The sequence below is a fragment of the Quercus robur genome, chromosome 7 (genome assembly GCF_932294415.1).
Source record: "Quercus robur chromosome 7, dhQueRobu3.1, whole genome shotgun sequence".
Lineage (NCBI taxonomy): Eukaryota > Viridiplantae > Streptophyta > Magnoliopsida > Fagales > Fagaceae > Quercus > Quercus robur.
The window spans coordinates 39,329,884-39,354,604 of record NC_065540.1 but is presented as its reverse complement, the minus strand read 5'-3'; the positions used below and the strand labels follow the sequence as shown (position 1 = coordinate 39,354,604).

Genomic DNA, 24,721 nt, shown 5'->3' with positions numbered 1-24,721 from the left:
CTGCTGGTGAGAGAGTAGAGTTGATCAAAGTGACCAATGCTTGATCACAAATCTGCCATGATTCAAATTCAGAATCGATCTGTGAAGTAATTTCTCCTTTGCTGCCGCAAAGAAATTGATCAGGTATCGGAATTGATTCATCCAGATGCTGAATCAAAGAGTAGGTTTTGAGAAGTGAAGTGATACGATGTTTCCAAACTATATAGTTTGATTGATCAAGCTTCACTGTCACAAGATTAGCCATGTTTGAGAGTAAAAACAGAGGTGTTTGATTTGCATGATGATTGGATGGAAAAGATGTTAATGGAGGTATAGGTAATGAAGTAGAAGGTATGAAATTCAAGGGTGATGTGGTGTTGACTGAGATGAAGCCTTTGATGCCATTGATGGCTCTGATACCATGAAGAAGTTCTAGAATAATAGAGACTAATCTAGCAGAGAAGAAAGGTTGAGGGAAAGAATGATTGGAATTGATAATACTCGGCTTGCATTGATCAGAAACACAGATACAATATATAAGGCAGGGTGAGATGGTCAAAGCCAATACCGTTGCTGACTTCACCATTTCAGAAATAGAAACAGATTCTGTTACAACACTATGATCTCTATTATCATTACTCAAGTACCCATCAGTTAACTCAGGCTTCCATTGATATGCATGTCGTTTTGGTTATGTATTGCTATATATGCAATGCCATTTGTTTCATTACTGCATATCTCTTTTCAATTTGTGCAGCCAGTGCTGTTAGCATTTCCTTGCTGAGTGAAATTACTGAAGCTTAAAGATAGCTTTGGAAGATCTTGGCAATGCTATGGCAAAAAAAACTAAAAAACTAAAATCAGGCATCGCTTTTAGTGGGTGGAAGAGCAAACTCCACCAGAAATCAAGAGGCACAGAGCCCAGTACTTCCATATGTACACATCTTGCAACTGAAGGTATCAATAACTTAATGACATTGAAGGACTAAACAATCATCAGACTCTGATATTACACTGAAACATATATTAGTATATGCATAGTCTAAGGTACTTTTACATGCGTATGACCATAAGGGGACTTTTGAGACTGTCCATATTCAGGATGACACTGGGCATGAATTCGCAACTCGTTTGGGCAATGTGTTCACTATTGGCAAGGGGACAAAACCATGGGTATCCCTTCCCAAGGGTAAGGGTATTAAGCTAACCTTCATTGAAGAGGCCAGGAAGAGGCTTGGAGCCCAAACAGTATCCACAGTATAAGATATTGTGGTAAAAATTGTCATGAAGATTAGATGACTGTTATTTTGTAGTTTGATCCTGGATTTTTGTTCCAATTTTTTCCATGTTTCTCATACTTTAAAGTTGAACAGCCGATCTTAAACTTTTGTTATTTTGAATTAAACTTTTGTAAAGAACTGACATAGTTTGGTTTGAAATGTCTTGTTCACTAATCAGGAGGAGAACAAAATCCTGGACAAAATGCATCAGCAGAAGGTTGCAGAGGTTGAAAAGCTAACCCAAACTGTTCGTGAGCTTTGAGAAGGTTGTTTTGGCTGGTGCTGGTGCTGCTAATGCGGTGTGTGATTAACAAAGAAAAGTGCAAGAGATGAATGTAATGACTGTTACCTTTGGAATTTTCAGTTCTACAAAATAACAACTGGTAGTCATTTTGAATGTGTTAGAAATGCTCCAAATTGCTTCTAACCTTCAAGCTTGAATAGGAGGAGAGAAAAACTTTAGAACGGGAAGTGGCTCGTGCAAAGTTTACTGCAAATCATGTTGCCACTGCAGTTGCAAATGAGTGGAAAGATGCCAATGACAAAGTGATGCCTGTTAAGCAATGGCTTGAGGAAAGAAATTTTTTTCAGGCATGTTACCCATTCAATGCCTCTTTATCATGTTCTTCAAAGTTCATTTCTTCAAAGAATACCCTAAATACTGAGCAAGTATTATTGCTGGAAGTCACTCTCTAATGGATGTTTCTGCTACGGATATTCTTAAACAGTTGGTTCTGCTGTTAGTTTGTACTCAATTAATATGTTTATTTATACGTTGATTGATTGATCAAATAATCCCGGAATAGGAAGTGTTTGAACTAACATCAAAACATAGTCTTCTTGTAGTGTGTTGGGTTTATCATCTAATAACTGTAAGCGAGCTAGGATTGTTTCATGATGCATGGAAGAAAGAGGCATGCTACCATCTATCCTTGTCTGTTATGTTTAATTTTGATTTTTATTGCCAACTATAAAATAGAAACCAGGATGTTAAACAGGTTGTTATCAGAATAAGACTGGGTGACATATAGTTCGATCAATATGGAGTATAGTGTTTCAAAATACATAGTTGCTATGGAAAGCTGAATATTGTTGTTTTGAAGTTGCTATGGAAAGCTGAATACTGTTGTTTTGAAGTACAATAAATTATAAGGTATTGTGAAGACTAAATATAGTTTTACATATACTTTTAAGGAGAAATGCAACAGCTTTTGTGATAAACTGGCAGTAGCTGAACGCACTGCAAAGGCAGAAGCGCAGCTTAAAGTGTGTAAGCTAATCTATTAACTTCATCCCCTGCTTTTGTTACTTGCTGAATATTCATTTCTTGATTGTTCATTTATTACTTGATTTCTTAGGAAAAATACCAAATGCGATTCAAGGTTTTGGAGGAAAGGCTTAAAACATCTAATAGCAACTCTCGCTTTGCCTCAGAAGGGAGAACCATAAGCAATGGATCTTCAAGGCGCCAGTCTCTTGATGGAGAAGAGAATTTCTCAAAGTCATCCTCCAATGGGTATCTATCAAAGAGAACTTCAAATTCACATTATGGGCTTCTCAGATCAAACAGTGCTAGCACATTATTAAAGCATGGTAATATCTCAAAGATATCATTTGATGGTGGTAGTAGATCACTGTATAGAGATAAGCTGATACCAGATGCAAGTGGGAAAGATAATGTGCCCACCAATACCTGTGATCAGAACCTAATTAGCGAAACAAATGGTGGTCACATGGAGAGTGCAAATGGAACTCCAATTGGAAACACCAAACCAGAACATGAAGATTATGTTCTATGGTCTATTTAGTACCAATATTTCGTATAAATCAGACTAAAATTTTAGTACCAATATTTCATATAAATCACACTGAAAATGTAACACAGACCTCTATGGTCTATTTAGTACCAATTTTTCATACAAATCACACTAAAATTTTAGCACGCATTTCATAGAAAATTACGTATGTTTTTCACAATTAAAATGCAAATTGGGTAATCTCATTGATATCTCATTTAAACCAAGTCTGATTTTTGCCTATGACCAAGCAAGTTACAAGGAATTTCATGGTCTTAAAGATAGCACCAAAATTAATACAATCACATGGTTGGATTTCTATTAAAGCTCAACTAGAATTAGTCAACCGCATAGAAATTGATAAAAATCAACAAAAATATATGGTTTAATAATTAAAACCATGAAATCATTTAGAGCTGGACAAAACATAGTATCAACAAACCTCTTGATGAACTTTTGAAGACATTCCAAGAATTTTCCATCCACAAAGCCCAAAGCTGTTGAGTTGTTTACGTTCAATCAACAACAATAGCAAGAGCATCAACGCGCATAATATTTTCATCAAAGTAAGTGGTAGATATGTGGATTGATACGGGAGAAGAAGGGCAGCAATCTATTCTAAATTTTCAAAGAGAATCCGCTATTAAACCATTCGCAAAAAAGAAGGTGCATGCATGTAAGCATCCAAACCTAGTTTAATTTATGTTTTTGTTTAATTATAAATTTTGCACAATATGCTGAATTTTAATGATATTACCTATTAATGTTTAAGCATTTTCTTGAATGAGATTTTAAAATGATGTAAAGAAAAATGATGAATTAAGATATGTAATGATTAAATGTGTTAAGTTTTGACTCTGAACATTATTTTAATCCATATGATGATCCTGAGTTTTTTCATCAACAATCTATGCCGTGATGATGACATGAGAAGTATATGTTTTATGCATAACATGAAATGGCCAATAACTCCTGAAGGACCAAAATTTCATTGAGTGGAATGGGTGCCTAACTTTTCTTTTGTTTTTTATTTTTTTTTAAAGAAAAAAGCGCGCATACACAAAAGGGAGAGGAGATGGGTTCTAACAAAAATGACCTGCTCATGTTTAGGTTCATGAAAGAAAGGTTTAAAAGAGGGGGAACACCAGAGAATCATCACAATGGACCAATTGACATGTGATAACATCCCCAATAAAAGGTCCACCTGTGATGCTCCAAAGCTCATCATTGAAATTAATGTTTCTATAACATCTACACTTAGAAATACTAAGTGCCAATTCTGTGCTACTTAAATCAGTTTTATAAGAGGCGGTCTTGCATCCAACTCTTGGAAGGGGACAAATTTGAAAAAGAAAAATTTATTCCCACTGTGTAGTCAACTATTACTGTTTAATAATTACCACAAAAAAAAAAAAAAAAAAAAAAAAAAAAACCTGTTATTGTTTAATATTCTAATTCAATTATGAGATTAAATTTTATAAGAACGTAGTGTAAAACCTATGTTTTACCCTTCTAATCTCAACATGCCACATTATCTTATCACATATTTAAGAATAAACACAATCACACTCAATCAATTCTAATACTCATATATAAATCCAACAAAACTGGGAATTTATTGAGATGTTATTAGGTGTGGTAGGATGTATTAAATTTTAAGTAAAATGCTGATGTGACAATCACTTATTGGATGGTATAAAACATGAATTTTACAATCCATCCTTATAGAATTTAATCCAAGGAAGTCAATACCGTACCGGAGGCTATACTGGTTTGGCCAGTGGTACGATATATTTCGGATACCGGTCAATACCAGTGTACCATTTCGGGTTTATCGCTATTATTATTATTATTATTATTATTATTATTATTATTATACATACTTGATTATTTATTTAGAATTATTTATAAATCTATATAAGAATCCTTAAATTTATAATAGCATATTTCTCTAAATTAATTGCTTATTTTTAATATGATTAATTTTTGCTCAAATATCAACCCAATAATGTAAATTGACATACTAGATTGTAATAATAATGAAAGATAAAAAGATGATATTAATTATTAAAAAAAAAAAAAAACATAAAATTGCTTACCAAATGTGAGTGGCAGCCAGCCTAAAAGTCAAAGCATGTTGGAAATTTGAACTCATTAGAGTTCACGTGGGTGTGTCAGACCTCACACAAAACAACTAAACAAGAGCCACACACACAAAACTAAAACTCACACAAAACAATTAAACAAGAGCCACACACACACAGCTGAAACAGAAAGCACAAGAAGAGAGTTTAGTCTCGGTCAAAACTGAAGAAGAAGAAGAAAAATAAGAAGAAGAAGAAGCGGCTGGATGTCTTCCCCAGTTTTTCAAACACAGAGTAAAGCAACAAATTATTTCTCTCTCACAGCTTTGGCCTTCACTTGCTCTACCTCTTTCTCTCCCTTTCTCACTTTTTCTCATCTTCTTCTTCCTTTTCTTTTTCTTTTTTCTTCTTGTTTGTACCGGTCCGAAACATTTTTACCGGCCGAAACAGCCGGATTTCGCCGGTAAGCCCGGTACGAGGCCAGTACGACCGGTATTTTTTCCGGTACGAAACAATAGGTGTACTTGTACCGGTGCACTGGTCGGTACGGTATATACCGGCCGGTAGTACGGTACGAAATTAACATCCTTGATTTAATCTCTTTGATTATACAAGAGTAATGAATATAAGAACTGCATACAATAACAAAAGGCTGATCTAAACACAAAATCTCAACCATCATATCATCTCTTCATTGCTACCACAAATTAATGCCATGTCTATTGAATTGACACTTTGACAAAAATAAAAAACATCAATTTAGATTTAGTTACTAATAAGAGCCTTTGTAATAAGAGTAAAAGGAATGTGTTCTCCTCCTTTTATTTTTCTAATTTTTATCTTTCTTTGTAGTTGTCTATAGAACATATAAAACTAAAAGTAAGATTGTACAATGGTAAATGATCAGCTCTATTCAAGATTTAGTTTCTCCAACTGTGGGACGCTAGAAACCCTTCTTACCAACGAGAAACTGATCCTTATACAGTGTTAGACTGTTAGTGACCAACGAAGCGAATGCAAGATAGGACTAAACTTATTAATAATTTCCATGTTGTCTTGAACCACAATATATCCACCTGGTCTCAGTATGCGATCAACAATTACATCGAGGACATCACATCTAAAAAAATTGCAAATATCTCAGATCACCATCTAAAGTTGACTGAAAAATATTGATTTAGGTTTAGCATTTCTTTTCTTTTTTGGGGTAAAAATTTATTTGAGCCGAATGGAGAAACACAATTTTCATATTTCTATTTCCATTCATAAAAAATCTCCATATCAGTTATGAGGTAGCAATCACCATAGGATAAAAAGGGCAATGAACCAAATCATTGTTCTACCTTTGTTTAAGATTTCTGAAGAGAAAGCTGGAATGCAATAGATCATAAGTTTGAAGATTGGTGTTTAATGACTCGCACCAATCGTGATAGATTCCAATCAACCCTCTGTCAAATATAATAGACAGAGTATCTGGTACATCAACGGGGATGACATTCATTACTCAGACAAGTAGATCAATAAGTGCTGCAGAAAATCTGAAAAAAGAAAAATCACAAATTTAGTTTAGAGAATAGATGAGGGGTGATCCTGCAGTATGCCATTGTGGGTTCCTTTTTTGAAAAGTACCCAAGTCCATTGATGACAAGGGATCTTGGGCCTCCAATCTGGTTCTCCGCAGCCTATTGGGATCGTTACATGAATCGGTTTGTGCGCAAGTCACATAAAGCTCCTCAAGGCAAAAAATGTGATTCCTCCTAAGTAATAAAATACCATTATAAGTGTTTTAGTGTCATAAAATGACCCTTTACTCTTACGAAATAAGTAAAATAAGTATTCATAATATTTACAATGAAAAGGAGATTGAAATAGAATATTTGAGGCTTATCTTTTATTGTATGAACATTTAAAAGAATTCCTTCACTTGGTTCCCCGAGCGTGATGTCATGGTACCCCGAACGGGATGTCGTGGTTCCCAGGGGTACTAGGCCTGTAATCCATGGAACCAAGAATGCTAATTTCTTGAACTATAAAATCTTTTTCCATGCTTATTATGCAATAAAGTTTTGCCCTTTCCCTTTATCTCTGTAGGTCTTGCATAAGAACACACTATACAATACACATATCTTCAAATAATTGTTAGATTCTTAAATTAGGATATACATTTTAATACATATACATATATGTAAATAAATTTCATGAGAATGAGTCAGCCACGAGGATTCTGGCCCCAACTCTCACAGACTTAGTGCTTTTGTACAAGACTTGTGGGATTTGGAACTCGAGTCCAAGTAACTTTGCTTGGGCATTGCCTTCCAAGATAGTTAGGTGAGGAGGATTTTGTGGGAGAAAATGATATCTAATGTGTGCATGTTTTGGCATATATTTCTTTAGAGGCTAAGTGATATTTTGAATGATCTTAAGGATATGGGACGAATTCCTCCACCTTGGCTCTCTTATTTTGTTCATTTTTCTCTCCCTTATTAGGTTATTAAAGCTCTAAGAGTTACCCTTTTGAACGTTAGAACTCTCCCTTTTTCCCTCCATTTGAATTCCTCTTTTTCCCCCCCTTTCTCCTATGCGTTAGTGTTCCTTTTATAGTGGACATGGTTTGGTACCCCTAGCGAGGACATCCCTGGTCTACTGGGTAAAACCAAGTCCTCTAGAACTTGAAAAAATGCATTGGGCAGAAGTTTAGCTTAATTAAGCAATTATAACTCAAAAGGGCATTTGGCTTTAGTTACAAATGGAAGATTCCTTCTTGGAAAGTCAAAAGAGTAGGTGGGCTATTCAAAGCAATGTTTAACAACTTTAATTGAAAGTGACAATTGAGAGGAAATTGTGGGAAGGTGTCATGCACATGGGGAATTGAGTTTTCCATTGGTTCATGCATTCCAAGCAAATATATGAATCAAGGGAAACTTTCGGGATCCTCCTTTCACCAGAAATCACTCCCTTACCGACTAAACCACTTCTTCCTTACTATCCATTCAAGATCCCACGGGCTTGGACCATGGGTTACAAAGATAATACCTAGTATTGCTGGATTTTTAATGGCTTTTTGCTGGAAATCTGAACACACATTTTGGTTTTCCCATATGTTAGCCAAGGTCCTCTTCTTAAAGCTTTAAAAGGACACATCAAGGTCCTAGGGTCTTGATGCTCTTCTTACTGAATATCCTCTAGCCTGACCGAGATCCTTGCTGCATGTCCTCTGGCCTAACCAAGTTTGGATCCTCTTCTTTTTTTTAATTATTATTATTATTTCTTTCTTTTTCCTTCTCTTTGGGACTTTGGGCCTTCATGGTCCCTTTTAACTTCATGAATTGGGCCTTCTTTTGTTAAGGCCCATGGTCTTTTCTTACTTTACATGGAACGGGCTTTCTTGTCAAATTTTGGTCCTCAACAGCCATTTACTTCTTGCAGAACAGAACTCAAAAGAAAAAAAGAATGGATTATTTTTAAGGCTAGCTATTAGGAGTCCTTCCCTTTCATGTTCACATTTAAGGAGGGAGAAAACTGAAAGTAAGGGAAAACCTAGAGACTAATGATTAATCAACAAAACAAACAAAAATGAAGAAAAATGGAGTTAACATATCACTAATTTTGTATACTTTAGCCTCCATAGTGAGCATTCTCATCCATCACATTCCTCACACTTGACCAATTTATGACAAGGTCATTCAAATAAACATTTGATACAAGGACAGACCAATGTTTTGTGTCCTCATAGAACATTTCTTCAGCACCTGATTCAATTGATAGGCTTGGAGGTTTACTACTAAGCCTCTTGAGCTAGGGCATGGGCTAGCTGAACAAGTTACCCATACTATCAACCGAAAGCAAAGAAAGACAATGACTGAGAGGCACATACCTACCACGGAAACATAGAAAAGATTAGCACAAATATGGATAAAATTTTGAATAGTATTCTAAGAATTGATTTTCCGGCAATGCGCAAATAACATTAAAAATAGCTACAGCGATGTTAATGTGATAAAGAGACAATGTGTTTTGGAGAAATACCATGAACTGTTTTTCCCATCTTTCTGATCACATAATGGTGGGTAATTATTATTTTTTCGTTTATTGTAGTAGGAAGGTCAGACAGGCTTTTGGTATATTACAAGCCCAATTCCAGATAAATTAACTATACTAGCCACAACTTTCCAGCATATTGATTTGATCAAAGCCACCATCGCTGCAAGAATCATTAAATGAGAATGTCTAACTTTGATCAACTAGACACCTATTGAAGCTTTTCTATATCTCATATTGGTAAATCTTAAAAGGTAAAAAAAAAAAAAATTATGAACATAAAAATATGAATTAATTACAAATCCATCTAAAAACCATGAATAATTATAGCAATATAACTAAGAGTGTGAGGTCAAATCACAAACCCTTCCATGCATTCTGATCTCTTTCATTGTCACAATAAACCGGTGTAGCAAACCACATAAAAAAAGCCATCCTGCCTACAAATTCTGTTGAGTTCCAATAATGGTCTCCCACCTAAGATTTACAACCAAAGAAACACAACACAGTCAATGAATACAAGCAATTCAGTCTTATAAATCAATCCATGCTTGCCAAGCAATTCTGGAGGATAAGTCATAACCCTCAATCCTTGTTAGCCAAAGCTCTAAAGGCCAAATACTTTCTTAGGCGCTCTATTCATGAGTGTTCACCCAAACCTCGTCATTCTTGGTTTTGGAGAAACATAATTAAACAAGATAACATAAAACTCAAAGAAGCTAGATGGTGGATGGGGAATGGAGCTGGCATATCTCTTAAACACCCTAACTAGATCAAATGCCCTGACCAAAACCTACAAAACCCAAACCCGGTATCTAGTTCTATTGCTAATCTTATTGACCACTCTAGAGGTGTATGGAAATCTGATTTGGTTAGAAAAGTATATCCACACCCTCAAAGTTCTTAAATTTTGAAAATTCCCATTTCCAAGACTGGGAGTGTCTCAGATAAACTTTTATGGAAACATTCAAGTTTAGGGGAATATAAGGTTAAAAATGCATATAGTCTATTGTTGAAGGACTATATTCAAAACTCCCCCATTCACCATAGGCCATCCCAAGTACCAGCAGAGGTATGGAATCTAATTTGGAAGGTGAAAGTGCCCCATAAAATAAGCCTTTTTGTGTGGAAGCTTATGCATGACAGCCTTCCTACACTGCTCACCCTCAGGAATAGAGGTATTCATACTATTAGCACGTCTTATGTGTAAGGAAGAGGAGGAGTTCTCTTCTCACCTTTTCCTCCATTGTACCTTTGCTAGAGCCTACTGGCATAGATCTACATTGGGCTTACACACCTCTAATCTAAGAGACTCATCTGTGCAGATTTGGATTAGTAATATATTGATAAGCTTTAAGAGTTTGGAGCAAGATATGATGAGAGATATACAGACTATCTTCACCTATCTATGGACTATTTGGAATCATAGGAATCTTGTTGCTCATGAAGGTAAGACTCCTAAACCTATTGAAGTTATCCTAACTGCCCAAAGTTTGTCTTACAGGTTTCAAGAAGCCTATACAATGGCAAATAGTCAACAAAGAAGGTCAGCATAACCTCATTCAACTAACCAGGGTATTGAAGGACCTTGGGAGCTGATCATCAAGATAATTGGAGCTAGAAAGAGAAGGATTATGTTAAGATGTTGGGTATGCTGGCTTAAGTGTGCTGGCTGTGTAGTGTTGTGCTGGCTTAATAGTGCGGGCTGTATAGTGTTGTGCTTGTACTAATAGTGTGTCTGATGTGCCAACAGCTTGCTCGGTAGCTGGTGTGTGTGGGAGGTGCCTAATAGTGTGATGAGTTGTGCCTAATGTGATGATGAGGCGTGTGTGCAGTGGTGCTAGACAGAGGCATGTGCAGTGGAGTGAGTTGTTAGTGTCAGTTGGTTAGGAAATTGTTAGATAGTTATAGATAGTTACAATATAGTTACAATTGGTAGTTACTAAGCTGGTGAGTGTTGTAATTGTATATAAGGCCAATTTTGGGAATAATGAAGGCAGCTTGGAATTACTCAATACTATGCTTTCTGTTCTAACTCTTTACTTTTCCTTTCTTCTTACTCTGTTGGAGGTGGTCCCCTCAAAGTGACCCATATTTCTTCTTCCCATTTCTCTGTTTCTTCCATTCCTTCTTCTCGTAATTCAGTTCTTAATAGATTAGAAGAATTGCCTTTGCATATGAAGCTATCAACCTTCAAGGTCTGAACATATTCTCGGGTGGAGCAACTTGTGCATCAGAAACTCCTATTAATGAAGCAACTCAGGAAGCACTCGTAGAAGTAGTAGTAAAAGCTAAGGGACTGGGATTCTGTAGAATTTTGTTTTTATGTAGTAGTAGAAAATTAGTCTAGTCTTGTAATCAAAAATGTTCCTCTAGATGATAAGATAGAACTATGGTTGTAGATATCATTGCTTTACAACAGCAGGGTCTTAATTGTAAAGCACTTTTTGTTAGTAGAATCATTCTAGCTTCGTTTATGATATTGCTATCCAAGCAACCAATATCCCAGGGACATCACAACTGGACTCATCCAGCTTTTTTGTAATATTTATGATTTCTCTATTGGTATAAAAAAATTAAGGAAAAAAAAAAAGAATCATTTGTCACCAATAAATTAAATATTGATGTGAAGTTGTCTAATATCAATAACCATCAGTTCTAAGATTCCCATTGCTATGATTCATGGATACTTCATTAAAAGCTACAATGGGTGAGCAAGGGAGCCAAGAAACCACACCACACCTGGGGCTGACCACAGGAGCTGAAATCGGTCATCTTTCTGATGCCGGTGTGGTGATGCAATCGGATAGCAATTCCAAAAATTGAAACTTGAGCCAAACCGAACCGAGATGTGTTTTTACATTTTATTGTATATATAGATATATATTTTTAATATTTGATATATATTAAAGGCGAAAAACACATTTTGGTCCCTACATTTTCAATCGATTCTCGTTTTAGTCCCTAAGTTTTTTTTTTACCGCTTTTAGTCCCTCCCCTGAAAAACGGTTCCATTTTAGTCCCTACCGTTACATCATAAACGGATATTGCTGATGTGGCAAACGGCATGCACTGTTGGCCTGACGTGGTCATTAAAATAATAATAAAAAAATGCCACGTCAGCATTTAAATTAAAAAAATTAATTTATTAATTTTAACTAAATAAAAAAAATTAAAAACAGAATTAAAAACTAAAAATCATATGAACTAAGATCTAAGTGTGTCTTGAACAAGAACACCAATAATACAAACCCAGAAATTAAAAAAAAAAAAAAAATTATCATGCTTTGATGTTTTATGCGTTTTATAAAACGCAGCTCTGGGTTTGTTATTAAAAAAAAAAAAAGCCCTCAATAGGACACAACAACGGAAAAAACTCTCAGCTCACTCAGCCCCATCCCTTCCTTTCTCCCATGCCTGAGACCGAACCCAACCTTGAAACTTTTTGACCAGCGAGGGCATCAGCTTGGGCATTAGAGTTAAGGTGATATCAGTGTGGAGATCGGCGTGGGTCATTAGCATGGAGATCTGTACTCCAGTTGTGCTTCGATTCGTGCGATCGTGCTCCGATCTGTGCTTCGATTCGTGGGATCATGGGTTTCGCCGTCGGTCTGGCCGTGGGTCGTGGTTGTGGTGCTTGTTTTGCCGTGGTGCTGGGTTTCTATTTTTGTCATGGGTTGCTGTGGGTTTCTATTTGGTTTCTATTTTTGTCTTTTGGGTTGCTGAATTTTTGATTTGTAAGGTGCTCGATTGTGGGTATTGGTTGTGGCGGTATAGGTGCTTGATTCGTGGGTTTGGGTTGCCGGTGTTAGTGGGTTTTGGTTGTGTTTTCTGGGTCTGAGTTGCTGTGTTTTTTGGGTTTGGGTCTGGGTTTGCTGTGTTTTTCTTAGTTTAGTGCTAGTGTATCAGAGATGGAGAAATGAATTGTTCTGGGTTTGGGTCTTGCTTGCTTTGTTTCAGAGATGAGAGAACGAAGAGGAAGAGAGGGACAACAGTTTTCTGACATTCCATACCATTCTCCACTGCTCTGATTTGGTCAGGTTTGAAAATATTTAAGAGATTTGAAAAAAACTTTGTTTTTATCAACTGGATGCGTTTTTTCTTATTATCTCGATAGTTGAACAAAATCTTTTGTACTAACATTTCAGATCAGATGCTTTTAATTCTACTTAAATGTACAGAACTTAATTTGTGAGGAAATTCAAGGCTATGTTTGTTCTTTTAGCACAGATCACATTATCATGCTTTGATGGTTTTTTTTTTTTTTTTTTTAATTTCTGGGTTTGTGTTCTTGAATTTGAGTTTGTGTTCTTGGTGTTCTTATTCAAGACACACTTAGATCTTAGTTCATATGATTTTTAGTTTTTAATTCTGTTTTTAATTTTTTTTTATTTAGTTAAAATTAATAAATTAATTTTTTTAATTTAAATGCTGACGTGGCATTTTTTATTATTATTTTAATGACCACGTCAGGCCAACAGTGCATGCCGTTTGCCACATCAGCAATATCCGTTTATGATGTAACGGTAGGGACTAAAATGGAACCGTTTTTCAGGAGAGGGACTAAAAGCGGTAAAAAAAAAACTTAGGGACTAAAACGGGAATCGACTGAAAATGTAGGGACCAAAATGTGTTTTTCGCCTATATTAAATTACTATTATACCCCTGTAACTTAATGAAACATCAGCATTTTATATTAGGGTTACAAAATTGAACAACATATAAATTCATTTTTTTCGCATGACCTAGGAGCACTAGTATTGGGGTGTAAGAATCCTCCCATTGCTATTTTAGCCACCAAACCCATAAATCACTGTTCATCAGATGTAAACAAACGAAAAAAATTATTCTTTTCTTTTTTTCTTTTATCCTATGTATTCTCTATGTTTTCTTTTTCCCTTCTCTCTTTTCCCTCAGCTAGCATTTCAGGGTAATTAACCCTGATTTTCAAACATTATAATTAGTAGGCCACGTTTTCAAACTATATTTTTTACTAGCATCTCGAGTCTAAGAGACTCGATTTAGGGTCTATAAATCGAGTCTCAAAGACTTGATTTCCATGGTTTGATCATGTCTGATGTGGCATTTTTTTCACGTGGCGACAATCTGGAAATCGAGTCTTAGAGACTCGATTTATAAATTCTGAAATTTTATAAAGCTTTTGCACTACTACTTCCTGCAAATGCTTGTTTATTGTTCAATCTCTTAAAATGGATGAATGGTGACTAAAGTACCATACCGAGACCCACAAGCAGAGCCAGGCCGCGCGAGACCCAGGCAGTGTGCGACCCAGGTCACAGTGCGACCTGGGTCTCTCTCACTGCAACCCATGTTTCTGTTTCTAGGGTTTTTTTTTTCTTCTCTCTCTCTTTCTTTCTTCTCTGATGAACACATATTTTCAGAGTAACTGAGGTCGCTAAAGAACTCGAAGAAGTCGATGGAATCATTGCTGTTGTCGTTGTGGTTGTTGTTGTCAAAAATAATATTTTCTTTGTTGTTAAGGTGAGAAGGTGTATGTAATATAGATGTAAATCGAGTCTTAGAGACTCGATTTACAGGTGGACACTACGTGGAAAAAGTACCAACTCAGACCTGATTAGAACATGAAAACCGACCCTGAAAGACTCGATTTATAATCCAAAATCGAGCCTCTTAGCCTCAAGATGCTAGTAAAAATATATAGTTTGAAAACGTGGTCTACTAATTATAATGTTTAAAAATCAGAGTTAATTTCCCATTTTGGCCCCCTCAGCCCCTCTTACTTTTTTTTCTCTCTCTCTGCATTTTGTTTTAGTTGAAAGATTTCAAAACCATTTTTGGGTGGCTTGATTCAAAACGGCCTGATTTTATAAATTTGGGTTTGTTGTGTTTATGGATATTTGCTATGTTTATAGGTGTTTGGTGTGGGTATTTGCTATTTGATGATGGTTGTGGCTGGTGGGTGTGGTAGTGGTGGTAGGTATAAATCTCAGTGGGTATGGAAGTAGCGATGGGTTTGGGTTTGGGTTTGGGTTTGAATGGGTTGCTTTGGTGGTGGGTGGTGGAGGTATGGGTTATACAGTGGCAGCGGCGGCGACTTAGTATGTGTGGTTGAGGTGCGTGGGCTTCTACTAGGTTTTGGGGTTTCCATTGGGTTTTAGATCTGCTTTTTGTGGGTGATTCCACTGGTTTTTGGGGCGGTGCGGTGGCGATGTGGAAAGGAGAAATAGATGGTGGCCAGGATCTGGGTTTAGGTTTGGGTTTAGCTGGATGATCTGGGTTTGTGATCTGGATTTGCTTCATTGGTGGCTGTAGCTTTGGTTATGGGTGTTGGTTCGATGGTGGATGGTGGTTCAGTGGAGGTTGGTGGTCCAGTGGTGGGGGTAAGTGGTTTAATGGTGTTTTTGGTTGCTGTGGACATAGAAAAGAGTAGTTTTTTTAATATTATTTTAATGAGTTGTATATGAAAATAGAAACTAAGATGTTGGGTAAGTTGTAAAATGAAATGGTAAAATATAGAAAGTAGGTTTTTTAGAGAACTTAGGGCATTTGCAGCAGCTTCTCCAAATTTTTGTATTGTTTGTAGAATGAATAGTGATTTTTACCTTTTAACTACCCATTTTTTCAAATCCGTTTTCCAACAGATTTTCTATCTCATTTAAATATTATTTCTTCATTTTTTTAAATTCTTTCTTTAATCTTTTTTAAACTTTCTTTATTCATTCTCACACAATCACAACAATACTACTGCCGTTGTCACCACCACGCCACTACCATTGCACCGCAAACCCACATCAACCACCACCACCATCAATCACCCTACCCCCCAAAACCAACATGGCAACCCCCACCACTACCACCACATTAGTCACAAAATCCAACCACTCCCACACCCACACCCATACTCATCTAACCCACCACCACCAGGAAAAAAAAAGAAAAAAAAAGCCACCGCCACAACTCAACTACCACAAGCCACAACCCATCAACCACTACCATGCAATCTCCACCATTAACAACACAAACACCACCCATACCCAAATTAATTCAACCAAAACCCATCATCAAAACCCACCGTCAAAACCCACCGTAAAAAACCGATTAGAAACCCATCACCACCCACGACCGCGCCGATCTCGCCGCTGTAGCAACCACTTCTACACAAAAACCACGCTGCAACAACCACGCCAATCTGATGGGGTTGTCTCCTTGCCGATCTGAAAGAGAGAGAGAGAGAGAGAGAAAGAGAGAGACGAAGGAAGTACCAATGGGTTTCGAGTTTGAAGAGGCCGGTGGAGCTTGCCGGAAGTGGTTTTCTAAAGATTTTGAGGAAGAAGCTGATGGTGTGGTTGTGGCATGGCGTGGCGTTGAGGAAGAAGCTGGGCAATTTTGAGGAAGAAGCTGATGGCTTGGACGAGAGAGAAAAAATAGTAAATTATACCACTGGGCAATTTTTTAAGCACAAATAAGGGAATAGAGTTGCTATAGTGTTCTCTAAATTAAGAGAACTCAAAACCAAATTTGGAAAATGCTCGTGTTTAGAGGAGCAATTGGAGCATGAACAGTGAGGAAATTTTGAGAAGCTAAGTGTTTAGAGCATCTGTTGGAGACGCTCTAACAATGAGGTTGCTAAAAGATTGGCTCGTTTGGTATGTGCATTTAAACAACAATTTTCAATTTTTTTGGAAATACATGTAAGTGAAAAAGTGTGTTAAAATACGTGTTATGTTATTTAAAAAATGAAAACATGCGTTTAAGTTTACGTACCAAACGGGCCCTAACTTTTAGCAACCTAGAAGAGGTATATGCAACAATTAGGGCCTGTTTGATACGTGTGTTTAAACAATAATTTTTAATTTTTTTGAAAATATATGTAGGTGAAAAAATATGTAAAAATGCGTGTTGTTTAAAAACTGAAAACATGTGTTTAAAATTACGTGACCTCAATTTTTAAATCACACACGCTCAAACTCTCTCCACACGCGTGATTTCATTCAGCCCTATCTCACTATTGCTCTCACACAGACGCAGACAAACTCAAGCTCACAGCTCTGCCTTTTTCCACAGAGCACTCTCTCTGCCCAGGATTTTCTTCGGCCAGCCTTCTCCTTAACCAGCCCAGCCCTCTCTCCCCATCACCTAGCTCTCTCTCCGCCTAGCCCCCTCTCCCTTGTGCTGGTTTTGTCTCGGAGATTTGGGTTTTTTTTGGTGGGTCTCGAGCACAAAAATTGGCAGTGATTGTAATGGGGATTTCTTGGTGGATTGTTTGGGTTTTTTTGTGGTTGTTGTAGATCGTGGGTGCGTGGGGTTTGTAGGTCGGTGATGGTGGTTTGTGGGGCGGTGATGGTAGATCGTGGATCGGTGATGGTAGATCGTGGATGCTATGGTGGTGGTTTATGGGTCGGTGATGGTAGATCTTGGGTCGGTGATGGTAGATCGTGGATGCTATGGTGGTGGTTTATAGGTCGGTGATGGTGGTTTATAGGTCAGTGATGCTGGTTTTTGGGTTTCGATTTGCAGAATATAGGCAACGGATATTCATGAGGTATATTATTTTATTATATTATTTATATTATTTTAATGTGGTCGAATGTTAAAATAGAAATTTCAATGTCGGTAGTATTGTAAAATGAGAATTTAAAATAAATAAAGTAGTTGTTTAAGGCCCTAAAAGTTAAGGACCTGTTTGTTATCTCACCTCAAATTCACATTTTTACATTTTAAACCTCATTATTTTTTTTTAAGCACTTTTTTTTTTACTCATGTATTTCAAAAAACTACAAATAACCTATCTCAAACTATTCTGTCAAGCACCCCCTAAATCTTTCAGCTTTCTTCCCGTGAATGCTCTGTCTAAAATAGAACTTTTTTGGCTTCAGATGCTAGTGCTCCAACTGAGAACTCTCTTTCTTGCAGTCTCGACTCTCCAGCTGAAGCTACTGCACAGCTCAACACCCGCCAGTCTGCCGAAAAATCGCCAGTAAGTTTCCTAGTCATTAGTCATTAGTCATTAATCCATTTCTTCTCTATCTATTCACTAAGTACTGAGTCTACTGGCACTTTTTTTTTCAGCAATTTGATTTTGAGGGAGACTCAGAGAGTTCTCACTCTTCAATCATTCACCGAGAAAGAGGTAATCTCTGAACAATGAACAATAATCATTAATGATTCAAAATATTGCTTTGTATTTTTTCAGTATTTTTATTTTTATATTTTTTGACTTGGGGATTTTGAGCTACTTTAGTGGAGCTACTGTGTGTGTGGTCAGGGCCGGCCCTAGGCCTAGGCCATTTAGGCGGTTTATTCATGGCCTAAGTCCCCCTGACATACAAAGGCCCCCAAATATTGGGCGGTTTTTTTTTTTTTTTTTTTTAAATTAAAGAAAAAGTGTGAGTTAGGTGTATATTTTATCCCAATCTTACAAAGGCCTTAAATATTAGGGTTATACTAGTATATTAGAAGTTTTATTACATAGGTCCTACAAATTGATATGTCACCAATGAAATAATTCAATACTCATTTATTATTTTGTTGAAGTGTCACGTCATTGTCACATTAGTTTGTAAGCTTTTTGTAGTAAAATTTGTAATAAGTTTAGCATTTTCTCCACACAAAAAAAAAAAAACTGTGTATGAAAAATGCTAAAGCCAATGCAAATTTTAGGAAAAAAAAATTTACAAACTGATGTGACAAGAATATGATCGATGTTACTTAAATAATATAATAAAATGAATGTTTGAATAACTTTTCTTTTATTGGTGATATGCCAATTTGTAAAACCTGTATAGGAATTATCATTAGCTCACTTTGGGTGAATTAGTCATATTAATAAGTAAGAATTAGTAATGGATTTGAAATTAAATATAAACAAATAAATGTTATTTAAGTGATATTTAGATTTAAAAAGGTCCCTATAAAATTCTTGCCTTAGGCCTCAAACAATATTGGGCCGGCCTTGTGTGTGGTATTGCCGTATTACCTATTATGCATTTGCTTCTGTTTATGTGTTGTAGTATAAATTCTTTTGTAAGGCATTTCTTGGTTAAAAAACTTATTTGTTTTTTTCTTTTTCTTTTTTACATGGAAATCGATATCAATTTTATTTGCATTACATTCTGCCTGTAATGTATTTTATTTGCATTACATTCTGCCTGTAATGTATTTTATTTGCATTACATTTTGCTTGAAATAGGTTGTGTATTGATATTAGGCTTGAAAGCCCAATTTTTAAATTTTTTTTTTTAAAAAAAATTTAATATATTTCAAACCAACCAAACCGATTAAATCAACCGCAAAAAACCACACCGCTATAGGTTGGAAAATTGACCCGAGGCGGTGTGCATCGGTTCCAATTATGAGAAAATTGATTCCTATCGGTTCAATGGTAAATTTGGAAAAAAATCAAACCGACCAAACTGCGCACATCCCTTTGGCTACAAGTTGAGACAAAAAAAATGGCTGTAGAATGTTCTTGTTGCATAATAAGAATGATTTTGCTGTCACTATCCATTAGAATTTTGTAACTGACTCTCATCTCATCCCTAAAAATTATTGTTACAAATTAAATTCATGAACTATTTTCTTGCTGATTGTCCTACTGGTCTTGCTTTATGTGTTTTACAATTTTTCAAAAAGATTACCCACTCAAAAAAGTGTAAAAAAAAAAAAAAAAAAAAAAAAAAAACGTGTTGATGTGCTTTAGGTTAAAAATTACATAGAAGCAACTTGCTAGCTTGATCTCACATAAGCTAACCTCAGATTATGAGGTCCAGAAGAAGACTTGACTAATTTAGATAAGAATGGCTCCCACCTAAGAGCATCCGTAGCAGCCGTGCCAAATGCTAAATATTTGGCACACCAAACACAAAAAACCCCCTTTATCAGATGTTCCAAATCTTATTATTTTTGCCGCATGTGAACAGTACCCTCCCAAATTTGCCATTGTACGGACAGCTGTGGCATAAGTTTTTATATTTTTTTTATTCCACTTTTTCTCTCATCTCTCCGTCAGTCTCACCCTCAAACCCCAATTCTCTCCTCTCAAACCCCACTCTGTCTCTCTGTCTCCCACTCCCTGTTTCCTTCGGCGCCGTCACCCTGCTCAGCCTCGGTGCCTCCGTGCTCACCAAGACGCTAACGTTTGCCACCGCATTCTCCGCCTTCGGAGATCCGATCCCGTGGCTCATCGCGCTCGCTTTCTTCTTCGCTCGCGGGTTCATCAAGACTGGGCTCGGGAACCGAATCGCTTACCAGCTCGTCGTTGGCGTGAATCTGACTTTCAACATGATCAAGCAGACGATCGGGTGGATCGATTGGGCCAAGGCGACGATCGTGCCTGGGTTGGTGTCATTGATTGTTGGGGTGATTTGTAATGGGGTCTGGTGGTATGGGTGTGGGGTTTTGATTTGTGGGAGTGAGTTTTGGGTCGTGGTGGTGCAGTGGCGGCGTGGGGCCATGGTTGTGGCTAGGTATTGATCAATCAAAGATCTCTCTCTGCCTCCAAACCAAAACAGAGCAAGAAACACATCCAAAACCTTAAAATTTTTCAACAATGGCAGAGATTAACGGCTCTCTGCGACAAACCCATCCAGAAAATCCCACAATCCAAACTTTCTTTCATGCCCTCGACCCCATATCTCTCGTCCTCTCTCAGAATTCAAACTCCAACCAACTCGTCCCTCTCAGACTCACCATAGAGAGCTTTATCATGGAGAGAGGACCTAGGTACGATTTAATTATGGTTCTATGGGTTGTGGGGCCTGGGGCTTCCGATTTGGTGTTGGTGGGTTACGGGTTTGTTTCGAATTGTGTTTTGGGTTGTGGAGGATGTGGTGGTTGTGTGATGGTGGTTGTTGGTTGTTGGCAGCAGTGTGGTGGTTGTTGATTGTGATTGATGAGTTGTAAATATTATTTTAATGTGTAGGAAATATTATTTTAATGTATAGAATTGAATGATAAAACATCTGATAAATGAGATATTGTAAAATAATGTGGTAAAATAATAAAGTAGGTCTTTGGAGTGGCAAAATGACATAATTTTTGCCACATCTGTTGTGGATGCTGTAAGTTAACTGCCTGCTTGATCTTAATCAAAACAACTTGAAAAATGCTCCTACATCAGAAAAGAACCCCTCTTAACACATAAAAGGACCAATGCAAAACCTTTAGATCTTAATATTCTTCAGGGACATCAAGCTGTACAAATTCACCAAAAAGAGTTCGGAAACTTCAGTAATTTTCAGTTCAACAAATTGTGGGTTGAAGAATACCTTATCATAAGAATGTCTTGCCATATAATCTTTACAATGGTCTTGAACATTCCTAAGATAATGCAATAGATCTACTGTCCAGTCTCCATAAGTGTTGAAATTGTACACGTTCCCAAAGGGGAATTAATTGGAATGTTATTTCTCCAACCCGATACAGTAATGTTTTCAAGGCCATTTTTTATATGTTTATATATATAAGAAGTTTGACTAGCAGTCACATAATGCATCCAAACATGTTAAGGGTAACTAAATCTTGACTCCCAATGACACAAAGATGGGTGGTTAACAATAAGTTTCCAATCGTGGAAACTCAAAATTAAATAGGGGAATAGCGTGAATATTCTTAAAAAGTTATTCCTTTCTGCTCTCAAATGGATTGGGTATTGATTTTTTATGTTGTAGTTCATGATTAACTATGAGTTTATGTTAGGAACTTGAATTTCTAAAAGTTATCTAAACTTGTTTAGTATTAATACATTGTGATTGAAAGGTTGGTTTGATCTGAGGTAGCAGTGACCATTGGTAAGGGAAACAATCAGAATCAACTCTCAAGATTAGACTTAAATGTAGTCATCCTTATGCATCATTTGAATGAGGGCCTTGTGATAATTGATGAAACTATAATTTGCAGTCGAATGTGCACAGTCACAGTAATCATGTTATTTTCAAACATAAATCCAAATGGCATTCCATTCTCAATCATAATAAATACAAGATTACGCTGAAACAGTGGTTGGAAAAGAGAAAAAAGAAAAAGGAAGATAATTGGGATGATGAATATGGGAAATGAAAGGTATATCGCCCAGAGGGAGAGGCTAGACAAATTATACAGGCATACTCCATGTGGTTTGTGAGTTTCACTCTCATGGTTCTTCTCATGGATTTTTGTATTATCTTGAAAATTTTGCAATCTAAGATAAAGACTTAATAATTGGAAGTGATTACAAAAAGAGTAATCTTCTTTATGTGAGAGCCTTCTTGTGATCATCTTCAATCACTAAGTCTTTATCTTGGATTGCAAAATTTTCAAGATGGTACAAAAATCCATGAGAAGAACCATGAGAGTGAAACTCACAAACTGCATGGAGTATGTCCTGTATAATTTGTCTTGCCTCCTCCTCTGACAATATATCTTTCATTTTCCATATTTATCATCTCAATTATTTTTATTTTTCTTTTTCTTTGTTCTCTTCTCCAACCACTATTTCACCGTCATCTCTTATTTATTATAATTGAGAACAGTCATTTGGATTTATGTTTGGAAATAACATAATTGTTGTGGTTGTGCACATTAGACTGCAAATTATAGTTTCATCCATTATTAGAAGCCCGTAATTCAAATGATAAAGATTACTACATTTAAGTCTAATCTTGGGAGTTGGTTCTGATTGTCCCACTTTCTCTATATTTTGTTTCTTTCCCTTCCCCAATGGTTGCTGCTACCTCATCAAAGATCAAACCAAACTTTCAATCACCAAGTATTAATACTAAACAAGCTCAAATCATTTTTAAAAATTCAAGTTGCTAATATAAACTCATGGTTAATCATATAACTACAACATAAAAAATCAATACCCAATTCATTTGAGAGTAGAAAGGAATAACTTTTTAAGAATATTAAAGCCATTCCCCTAGTTAATATTGTCTACTAACAGTAACAGCCTAACAAGGAACATTAATTCGATCACATTCATAATAAATGTAAATCAATAACCACTACAATATGCTTTTTGAAATTCCTCCATATAATTCTAAACCCAAATTGCTGTCTCCTTACCAATATTCTTAAGTTGACCTAAAGTTAGAAAGTACTAAAGTATAAAAAATCTTTGAACTTGAAATTTGCACCATTTGATCACTATTAGAAGCATTGAGGCCAAAAAAAATAATTTCTCAACATATCATTACTTTTGTTTGGAATGGTAAATCTTGTGGTACTTTCACTAAACAGGCTTTAGATCGGCAAGAATTCATTTGTACCAAAAAATTTTAGAAAAACCAAATGAATGTTTCTCACACTTACTCTCTACACCACCTCACTCCAATAGGCTTATCATGAAAGCATTTAATCATCATTATGCAACCTCTATAGGGAATAGGGATTTATGTTGTTTCAAAAGGACATAAATCTTCACAACCTTCTTGACCGGATGATTTGAGTTCCCATGGTTGGAAACTTATCGTTAATCACCCATCTTTGTGGCATTGATAGTCAAGATTTAGTTACCCTGAACATGTTTGGATGCATTACGTGAATGCTAGTCGAACTTCTTATGTGTATAGACATATGAAAAATGGACTTTAAAACATTACTGTATCGGGTTGAAGAAATAACATTCCTATTAATTTCCCCTTAAGAGCGTGTACAATTTCAACGCTTATGGAGATCGGGCAGTAGATTTATTGCATTATCTTAGGAATGTTCGAGACCATTATAAAGATCATATGGCAAGACATTCTTATGATAAGATATTCTTCAATCCACAATTTGTTGAATTGAAGATTACTGAAGTTTCCGAACTCTTTTTGGTGGACTTGTACAGCTTGATGTCCCTAAAGAATATTGGGACCTAAAGGCTTTGCATTGGCCCTTTTATGTTTTGAGAGGGGTTCTTTTTTGATGCACGAGTATCTTTGAAGCTGTTTTGATTGAGATCAAGTTGGTAGTTAGCTTATGTGGAAGCCATTCTTATCTAAATTAGTTAAGTTTTCTTTTGGTCCTCGCAAATTGAGGGAATGCCTACACCATTGATCCTTATCTTGCGAACAAGTTGAAGTCTGCTCTCACATACCGTGAAGTCATTGCCATTTTAATGCAATGCCATGTCCTTGTTGATGGAAAGGTCAGGATAGATAAAACCTATCCTGTAGGTTTCGTGGGCATGGCAACAACTCTTCTTATGTGAATTATTGTTCTAATATTCTGATTTGTGTTTGTTTGCTTATATTCTTATTATGCGTATTATTTTCATTTAAGTTCTCTCAAAAAGTGGATATTGAATTTACCGATTATAAAAAGCATATTGAATCAATATCCTAGCTAGTTTTGCAAGTCACGGTTAGGCAAAGTTACAATTTAATAGATGGTAAAAGGAAATGCTAAGCAAAATGATATGATTTGGATGGATATAATGGATAACCTCACACATAAAAAATGTTGCTACTGCGACATGAAAAAATAGTTCATGGCAATTAGCAATTCTCTTTTACCAGAATTACAAAATTTAATGGTTTGAGGCAGTAAGGTTCACTTCCTTCCATTTTAGTAGTTGAGTAATATTAGTTGTAATATATAT

At 36.2% G+C, this 24,721-nt stretch overlaps 1 protein-coding gene and 1 pseudogene across 7 annotated transcripts in view; one reads left to right on the top strand and one right to left on the bottom strand.

The window, feature by feature from the left end:
* LOC126693387 (microtubule-associated protein 70-2-like) overlaps window positions 1-24,721 on the top strand; it is a 54,785-nt gene that overhangs the window by 6,459 nt on the left and 23,605 nt on the right. For 2 of the 7 annotated variants that reach the window (XM_050389351.1, XM_050389349.1), the window contains exon 3: window positions 1,438-1,593. Coding sequence is in view for 4 of the 7 variants with exons in the window: in XM_050389353.1 (XP_050245310.1) it covers window positions 1,589-1,594; window positions 1,704-1,850; window positions 2,454-2,525; window positions 2,618-3,067 (675 nt within the window). In the remaining 3 variants the exon portion in view is untranslated. The other 5 variants (XM_050389353.1, XM_050389348.1, XM_050389347.1 and 2 more) reach the window with 5 other exon arrangements.
* LOC126691382 (probable methyltransferase PMT23) lies at window positions 5,800-11,302 on the bottom strand (annotated as a pseudogene).